The sequence below is a fragment of the Neodiprion pinetum genome, chromosome 2, assembly GCF_021155775.2.
Source record: "Neodiprion pinetum isolate iyNeoPine1 chromosome 2, iyNeoPine1.2, whole genome shotgun sequence".
Lineage (NCBI taxonomy): Eukaryota > Metazoa > Arthropoda > Insecta > Hymenoptera > Diprionidae > Neodiprion > Neodiprion pinetum.
Genome location: NC_060233.1, coordinates 15,341,565 through 15,350,877, shown reverse-complemented (window position 1 = coordinate 15,350,877; position 9,313 = coordinate 15,341,565). Strand labels below are relative to the sequence as shown.

Here is a 9,313-nt window from a genome sequence, read left to right as displayed (position 1 = left end):
TTTTGATGAAGCGAAACATTTTATCGAGTGTATACAAGAATCTCATTTGTATTTTTTGTTCGTTATCCTATTAATCTATTTTTTTTCTCTTGTGACGTTTTGGTATGTAAGAATGAGCGATCAAATCTGCAATATTGAAATAAACAATTCACCGACAGCTATTCGCAGAATATAGAAATGAAAAAATATAATACATAAAAAAATACTCCATCCAATTATGGAGATTAGAAACTTGTATCAACTTGACATGAATTAAAAAAGAAAAAACAAGAAAAAGAAAATAAAATAATTATCTACTCTTTGAACGGTCGGTGAAGAATTATACTTCTATCTTGTGTATTGTCAGCTCGTTTGTTTTTTTTTTTTTTTTCACGTTACTAAATAGATTACCTCAATTGTCACTTTCATGAATATTTTCGGTTTGAGTTTCTTCTTATAATCTAACCATTCTGAGTTAGATATGATGGAATGAATTCGAGTGTTTTAAACGGAGCAAAATCTATTTAAATGAGCCCGTCGAAGGTACGTGAAAACGAACCTATATATATGTAAATACGCAGAGTCAAAATGCCGGATGGTTAAAAAGTTTGATTAATGGACTTGCTCTCTTAATTAATAGGTAAAGCTTCTTTGGCAAAAGGAATCGTTGTATCTAATCTACCATGCGATAGACTCTAGGGCGCGTGCGTGACGCAGAGTTCGTATATGACGACGTCACCGCAGATCTTGATGGTGTCGATACTCTCGAGGGAAACTCTATGTATGAATTCGCCGATCATCTTGCTCCCCAACCATATAGTATAAGCTTCGTACTCGCAGACCAAGCTGTATAAAAGATCGTACAAGAAATCAGCGATAAGGAAACTGGAAACAACTTACAGATTGATAATTCGAAACAGAATTCTTACGTTAACACGAATTCTCGACCTGGTCCCCAAGACAGAACGCCTTCGTGTCGTTCTTCGTGTTCCCAGCTTCCGTTCTGCCAACAATTCATAACAACGCATGGCTCCGCGCTACCGAAGAGAAACCGCGGGTTCAAGTGAAGCCCGATTTCCGGATGAGGATATATCGTTCGCCCTTTTTGCAAATTGAGGTAAAATCTGTCGAGAAAGAAGATGAGTGGTTAGTCTGACTGATTTTGACGTGCCAACCTATAAATTTTCCGCTCGGATGCTTTTGAAGCTAAGAAAACATTATTGAACAAAGCGATCGTTTTTTTTCCACGTTTTATTCCAACTCCAAATCGCACTAGTTTTAGATTACGAAGCGCCGCGACGATTGGGACCAAAATCATTGAATTAAAGTAATTCAATTTTCCATGTTCGGAGTAATTATAACAACTTCTTATACGGAAAAGTGGGAGTTAGAAATATGGAATTCACTGAATATGAGACCTCAAGTCTTACTTACGAGTGGGGAAGCAGCTTTAGTCGCCCCTTGACGGATATGCGAGTCCCGACTCTGATGCCTTCCGGAATGGAAACGGTGACCGGAATATCCTGAAGACCACGACACACGAGAATTAGCTCGTTTGTGACTTCTTTAAAGCGTTCAATATGATTGGCTCACCAATTTGTTATTCAACGGTTTGTCAGTAAAAACTTCAAGGTTGTATTTCGGCGGGTAATTTTTATAGTCTGGGTATTCTTTGAAGGTCGTTACCCTGGTTCTGACATCTTCGACATCTCCCTGAACCTGAAGTTCCGTCACAGCAGCTAAGGGGATTCGATATGCGAACGAGCAAAAATGCTCACCGTCAACGGCTATCTGCGGAAATACAGGGGAATGGCAATATGACGTTGAAGAGAGTTTTCGGTTCATTTAACGCATAATCAAGGTTCCGAAAACCTCGTGCAGACTGTCATGCTTCCATTATCTCACATCGAATTGATTAATGTTGGAACGGGGTAAGGAACAAAGCCTTTAAAATTGAATCTGAACTAAATATGAGATGATGTCGGCCGACATTTTGGATCTCAGCCAAATATGTCGCGCAATAAAAAAATTCGTACCTGGTATTCGTTCGGGGTGCAAAATATCATTAGGTGAAAGTAAGTATCTCGGTGAAACAGAAATCCGCTCCGACCGGAAGACGAACATCTTTCTTCTTCTTGCCACTGATTTCGCAGCTTTGAGTTCCTGACTACGTAGCCCCTCTGCAATCGTGGATTGAAATGTAGAGCCACATTATCCGCAGATGAATTGCACGATAGATTCACCGAAAATCTATCACCAGAAAAAATCCCAATATTAACTTGAACGAACTTGATTTCATTTTATTCCCTTTGCTTTACCATTTAACGAAAAAAAAAATTTCACTAAAAGCTGGTATTTTCAGCCGGGCCATTGCATCTGCCTATCAGATTTAGATTGTTGCAGCTATCTTACGTTTTAATTCGTCAGTTGTTTAATAATTTCATAGAAGCGAGCGTAGGAGTGATTGAGCTCAGTCGCAGCATTCGATGAAAATGACAGAGTGAAACGTCTCTTAAGAGAAAGTTCCTGTCGATTTTGACAAGAAATGAATATACCTCCGAAACGATGCTATGGAGCAGATTGTGCCTTTGAGATTCAATGATTTGTCAGTATTAGGATCAAACTAAGTCATGGAAATCATCGAAATATAGAAAATTTGACTTTTTCGTACGTACGTGTCACTTATTTTGCCTATTCTCCAAGCTTACGCATCATTGGTGCGATTCAGGCGATGATAGACTCATTATACATATATTCAATGCCGAACACGGATATCTCAAAATAGATAAGTTTCATGCAATAATCGCAGGGCTAAAGAAGAACCTGTAATTTATGGCAATTGACGCATGATCTTATAGAATTAACGAGTCTCGAAGACTGGCATGACAATGTTACCGACGTTAATTGACGCACGCTCTTTCGCAGTGCATTTCTTAGATGAAACTCAATTATTTTTGCACATCTGTGTTGGCATTGAATACAGAATGGAGCTATCATCGCCTAAGTCGCGCCAGTGGTGTGTAGGCCTGGACAATAGTCAAAATAAGTGACACTTACAAACAAAAAAGTAATTTTTTCTAGATTTCGATGATTTTCATAACTTTCTTAGATCCAGTAGTCAGAAATCATTAAATCCCAAAGAAACAACCCGCGACGTAGCATCGTTTCAGAGATATATTCATTTTTGGCAAAGTGGAACTTCCTGAAGAGTTAGAAGTCCCCGGCAGAAAAGCATTGGTTCTAATGAAAAATATACCTCCCAATAACCATTTTTCCGCGAAAAAACTTCCGATTGTTAATAGCGGACACGTTTGAAAAAATCTCAGTTTGTTCATTGCTTTCCGAACTCTTGGCTGTGATATGTCGTCGCGTACGCTGGAGCCTGCTACATATAATCGATGGGTCCTATGAAAACAGACGTATTTCGCCGGGCAAATAGAACCAACGTATCTCAAAAGATGCTACAGCAAGTGTATACAGAGCTCTATACACAACTTGTAGCATCTTTTGAGATACACCCGTTCTATCTGGCCCGTCAATACATCTGTTTCCATGGGAGCCATCGATATGTACTCTAACGAAACCGTTCCTTGTTGTTTTATCCGAAATAGAATACGGCATATGTGTGCAATAAATAATGAGCCATTTTGTGTATAACGGACATTTTTCAATAGCGGACATGATTTCTGGTCCCGAAGGTGTCCGCTATTGGGAAGTTTTGCTGCATAATCGATTTCGTAACTCAATGTATATATAGATTCGTAAATGGATTTGATTCGATGACTATCTTAGGATAGTCTGGAACAAGGTGAGCGAAATAATCACAATGAATCAATGCGATCTATCAAAGTCTAAAGTGCAACTCCTAATTTTAGTAGTGGTCGTTACTCGCTGCGAATTTACGATAAGGGGTTCGCAAATTTTAAACCCACTACTCACCTAATCGCATTGAAGGGTACGTATCCAGTGACGATTACGGCAGTGCCAGGACTCAAACGAATTTCCTGTCCAGAAGACGAGGGAGACTGAAGCATAAAAGGAATGAAATGAAATTGAGTTATAAGATAGTGGATGCAATGACGCGAAAAATGTTACGGTACGTTCAAAATATGAGATCATATTAGCAAAACATAAGCCGTTTAGTCCACGCCGAATAATCCCGCAATACTGTGAAAACATTGTAGCAACGTAATTCTTTAAAGTTTTAAACATCTCAATATTCCAGCGATGTAACTTTACAAGTTTAAAATATGTAGAAACATTACAGCAGCGTAACTCTGTAAAGTTTCAAATATTGCTGATCGTTGACAGCGACAAAACTTTGCAAAGGCTAGACAAATTTTACACAACATTTTGACGTCTGCTTTTTCATATGGGGCATTCCATGACATCTCGATCAAGATTCTACGTCGATATCTCAGATTGCTTTTATAATTTTTCCTATGGAAGCACATGACAAAAAACGCGATCGCAATTTTTTCAAAATTTTTCGACTCGGCGTATCTGAAGTATTATTTAAAAACTTGGGAAAAAAATCACTTTCTAAAATCAGTAAAAATTTAGAAAAATCTTATAAAATATAACAAATATTTTTACAACTATTAGAATACGGAGTTTTTATGACTTCAAAAAGTAAATAAGAAAAAAATTTTCAAACAAATGTATTATAATTGGATTGCATGTTTGACATAAGAGTGACTATAGAAGCTCATTATAATATCTCTCTGATTAGAAATTTTTCGGCCCATATTATAATGAGCTTTTATGTGCATTCTTACATCAAACATGCAATCCAATAATAATTTTAATTTTTTTTAAATCATTTTTCTTACTTATCTTTTGAAGTTATGTAATCTCCATCTTCTAACAGGTGTCAAAAATTTTGTTATTTGTTATAAGATTTCTTTGACTTTTTTTTCAAATTTTAGAAAGTGGGTTTTTTTCAACTTTTGAAATCATATTTCAGATACGCTGGATCGAAAAATTCTGGAAAAAAATGGCGAGGGCGTTTTTTAACGTGTACTTTCATAGAAAAAATTATAAAGCCAATGTGTTGAATCTTGATTGAGATGTCATGAAATGCCCCATATATATACTTGCTGAATCGATTACAAAATTGCAGCTAATTGAATTATTTCTGCAAAATTGTACCTGCGATTACGATACATAGAATAACATTGTAGCAATACGGATGAGTGAAATAACCCAGTCTTGACATCTAATGACTGTTGCGTAACTGCAGGACTTGATTTTCTGGATGCATAGATTATACCGAGTGGCAGCAACCGGGTTTCGGGATAATTCATAAGGATTGGTAAGGATCCGTACATAAAGGAGAGTCAAGGTCGAAAGCTCGCCCGCGGTCATTGACCCCGAGCCCGTTTAACGAAACTATTCGCATCCGAGCGTAGGGGTGCATTTCTGGATCAGTTTTTTGGAGCTGTGCGCTCCTCCAGGTCATCCTCGATAGTTTTTTCACACACTCCACTGCGGATCCACACTGTTTCTGAAAATCATTGATCCGCATATTTTTCTTCTTGCATGCAACAAAATCTTTCAATGGTATTCAATATCCGACCAAGCTATCGAGTTTCGAACTCGGAGGTGCGCAGAGAAGCCTTTTTGTTCACGAAGTGTGTTAAATATCGTAAGTAGTGACTTTTATTGATCCAGGAATAGTTGCGTGCGTTGCGTCCGACGACACCGTCAATTCAACATGTATATAATAAGAATAATAGTATTCTCTCATACAATGTGACGATATGCGCCCACTATTGACTCATTGAAATGAACATAATTATTGTTTTTTCAGCAACGTTAACTGACAAGCGGAGACGTATAATTTCTGAATACTGTGCGCTGTATTTTTACCAGCAATAGAATTACTATTGAGATGCAAAACGAATGGTCACTTACAAATCATCAAACACCGGTGATTTTAACTTTCAATTACACGGCGTGTAACTTTCAATTATACCCACGTGTTTTGCATATTGCACAAGTGCGAATGTCACGATAAATGAGGATCGGATGGCGATGAGATAAAAATATAAAAATTGCCTCTCTGCCTGTGACGAATTCAAACATTGCAGAAGGATAATGTGAATACGGAAACACTTACAGAAATTCATGTACATCTAAGGCTCAGTGGAAAAATTCAACTGGAGAAGATTCAAGCATTTTTTCAAATCTTCTACAAGCTAGCAAAACTTGACAATTTTGTGCAAATCATATTAAATCGGTTGCTCCGGATTTTGATCACAACATTGTTTTGTCGCAAGACATTCGACGCGCGGTTACCAACGTTCGTTATTATAAAGTTACACCAGGACCGTATATATCAAGGAATTACATTGACAAAAAAAAGCATAGTACTGGAATTTAACACGAGTCTTGAACTATGAAAAAAAAAGCACTGGTTATCTGAATGATAAACTATAATATTTACAATTTTATTATAATAACATATGTCACCTGTGATCTGATATGAGCATCGGGTAACACCACTCTTTGATTTTTTGTAAATAACTATTTTGGGAGCGATACCATGATTCATGCTTCTAACTGCGTATTTTCAACGAACACACTTTACCAATTCGAAACGGTATAGCATAAATTAAAGCAAATTAATGCTAACCATATCTTAAAGCGGCAGGATAATTTGATAGTACATGTTTATAGGTGACCTGATCTCGTGTTAACATTTTGACTTAACCAATGGTTAAGCTTCTAAATTCTAAACAGAGTAAAACTGAGTATTCTGTAGAAATACTAGTAGGCCCGGTAGACGTTGTCTTGCTCTTTCCGGTAGGTGCGCAATAATGTGTTAACAATTGCCACTTATCGGATCTTAGCGTAATTATGAATCATCGTCCGGAGAATACATATATATTGTACGAATATGACTTCAATCGGACAAGTCGTACAGAAGTTACACGATCACAACAAACCAACAGAACAATTATATATAGGGCATTCCACGCCAATTCGACCTGGGTTTTACCCTTGACCTCTCAGATTTGGCACGCGATTTTTTCTACGATTGTTCTCACTTTGAAGGGTCCTCTGGTTTTTTTCAACTTAATTTCAATTTTCTGCAATTTTTAGAAACGATTTTATCGACCGACCAAAATTAAAAATTTGAAAAAATTCTGAAAAATCCTTCGTCAGATATAAAAATTTTTAAACGTGGGCCGATTTTCCCTTCTTACTGTTTTCAAGCTTTTTCCAGAAAAGACGTCAAAAAAATTAGAAGCAAAAGTCATTTTACTACGGATAGTTGCTGAAACATTTTTATATGTCACATGGGATTTTTGAAAAAATTTTCAGATTTTTCGGAACCGTTTTATTATTTGTAATTTTTTTTTCATTAGTAAAATAAAGAAGAGAAAATATCTTTCGCGAAAGATCTAAATATTTTAAAAAATCCGGTGTGATATACGAAAATGTTTCAGCAAAATTTTTTTGACGTTACTTTCCAGTAAAAGTTTGGTAACAGTAAGAAGGGAAAATCGGTCCACTCCGGGTCCAAGCTAGAAAATTATGATATCTGACGCAGGATTTATCATAATTTTTTCAAATTTTTAATTTTGGTCGGTCGACAAAATAGTTTCTAAAATTTGTAGAAAATTCAAATTGTGTAAAAAAAATCAAAAAAAAAACTGAATACCTTTCAAAGTGAGAACAAGCATAGAAAAAATCGCGGGCCGGATCTAAGAGGTCCAAGGGGTAAAACCTAGGTCGAATTGGCGTGGAATGCCCCATATTAAAGATATATTTTATTTGCACCAGTGTCACGAAGCGTGCTCGAATGAGTCTTGACAGCAGTTCAAGAAGATTCGGAATATGTTGTGACACTTTCACGAACTTACCCGAGTCTGCTCGACCTGATCGGAACGTTCGGTGATCAGTTCTCGTGGATAAACTCCAGGAAAACAGCATTTGAACAACCGGCACATCGCGCAAATACTTAACCAAAGAACAGAGCCGCGTCGATCAGTGCAATTTACTTACTAGCGTGACGGCATCTCTGTCGAACAGCTCGAACCTCTCGAAAGCTTTCGCCTTCCCCAATCGGGCGTTGAAGCATTCTACATGCGACGGCAGCATCACCGATTTGCACGATATAATATACCTCGCAGAAAACACCCACGTCGCTACGCCGCCTCTACACAATGTCACACTGATATTGCCGATATCTTCTGCGGCTGTGTTTGGTGCTGCAGTATAAATATTTATTAGGCTAGACTGAGCAGACGGCGCACTTTGAGAATACGAATTGTTAGTGTCAGTAGGCTGACCATTCGAATTATGTTTGAAAGTCGAAGGAACTCCAGTAACAATAAAGCGAATGTTGCATTCTGGATAACTTGTCACGAAGTGTACAGAACACTACACGGTTGGCGCGATCAAAACTCGCGGTGATCGAATGATTCTCACTTTCTGCGCGAGGAGTGCAATGTTTCAACGGCTAACAATGAGACGTAAATAAACAGGGTTTTCCGAACTTCGGAATCACACCCTCAGCTAACGTGGGAGCAACGATTATGCTTCTGCTATCGATATCGTTTAATGAAGATATGAATATATCCTCAGTCAACGTCGATACGTAGTTGATTGATTGTACCAACGATTCATGACTTGCTTAGGTTGGAAAGGTGTGTTCTCGAATCTCGATCACGTATCGCGTTTCATCTGAGCACGGATAGTGTTGCACTAATTCTGCTTTTGCCTTACAACTGTCCGGACTTCTATCGACACGAGGTTTTATGCAAGGGAAGTTACGTAGCGTACCAAATTTCAAATCCCAAATACAAGACGCAGTTTATTTTCCCCATTGAAAATTATTCGATGATAAATCACATAACGCTATGACCGACATTCGGATGTATTTTACCATGTAATTTAACATGTGAATACGAATTCATACATAACAAATCACGTAATACATCATCAAGTATAGATTATAAAATGCAATACATGAAAATTTATATGACGTTTCATAAGTTTCGGTTTGTCATTTGTTATGTATTAAGTTGTATTCACATGTTAAATTGCAGGATAAAATACATCTGAATTTTGGTCATAACGTTACGTGATTTATCATAAAATAATTTCAGTACGGTTATTAATAAGCCTTATCAACGAGCTTTTGCGCAACTATCTATTGAGAGCAAATACGTGTAATCAACCTGTTCAGTTTTCGCCAACAGTGAAACAAATTTATTATCCAGTTACCAGAGGTCTTTAGATGGGGTTTTATTTGGGCTTAGAACTTGAGATTAGGTATTTGTTACACAGATAGGATACATATTCACTTACTTGTAATTTTGAA

General features: G+C 37.3%; 1 protein-coding gene across 2 annotated transcripts; it reads right to left on the bottom strand.

Annotated features, from left to right (window-relative positions):
- Positions 1 to 299: 299 nt before the first annotated feature.
- Positions 300 to 8,670, bottom strand: LOC124212987 (galectin-6). Of its 2 annotated transcripts, XM_046613730.2 has the most exons (8): positions 8,280 to 8,670; positions 7,993 to 8,198; positions 3,919 to 4,004; positions 2,016 to 2,229; positions 1,573 to 1,770; positions 1,414 to 1,502; positions 909 to 1,103; positions 300 to 825 (listed from the first exon to the last, which is right to left on the bottom strand). In XM_046613730.2, the coding sequence occupies exons 2-8, from the start codon at positions 8,086 to 8,088 to the stop codon at positions 675 to 677; spliced, it is 1,029 nt and encodes a 342-aa protein (XP_046469686.1). In that variant the 5' UTR covers positions 8,089 to 8,198; positions 8,280 to 8,670; the 3' UTR covers positions 300 to 674. The 2 variants fall into 2 exon arrangements, with proteins under 2 accessions (XP_046469686.1, XP_046469685.1); XM_046613729.2 differs by lacking the exons at positions 7,993 to 8,198; positions 8,280 to 8,670 and adding an exon at positions 7,851 to 7,983.
- Positions 8,671 to 9,313: the final 643 nt, after the last annotated feature.

What these genes read in the sequence shown, in the direction of transcription:
- LOC124212987 (XM_046613730.2), bottom strand. Translation starts at nt 8,088, where the DNA reads ATGCTGCCGTCGCATGTAGAATGCTTCAACGCCCGATTGGGGAAGGCG. An exon ending in ACAGAGATGCCGTCACGCTA is followed by an intron (nt 4,005 to 7,992) that starts GTAAGTAAATTG and finishes TTTATGCTTCAG; the next exon opens with TCTCCCTCGTCTTCTGGACA. An exon ending in CTAAAGCTGCTTCCCCACTC is followed by an intron (nt 1,104 to 1,413) that starts GTAAGTAAGACT and finishes CTTTCTCGACAG; the next exon opens with ATTTTACCTCAATTTGCAAA.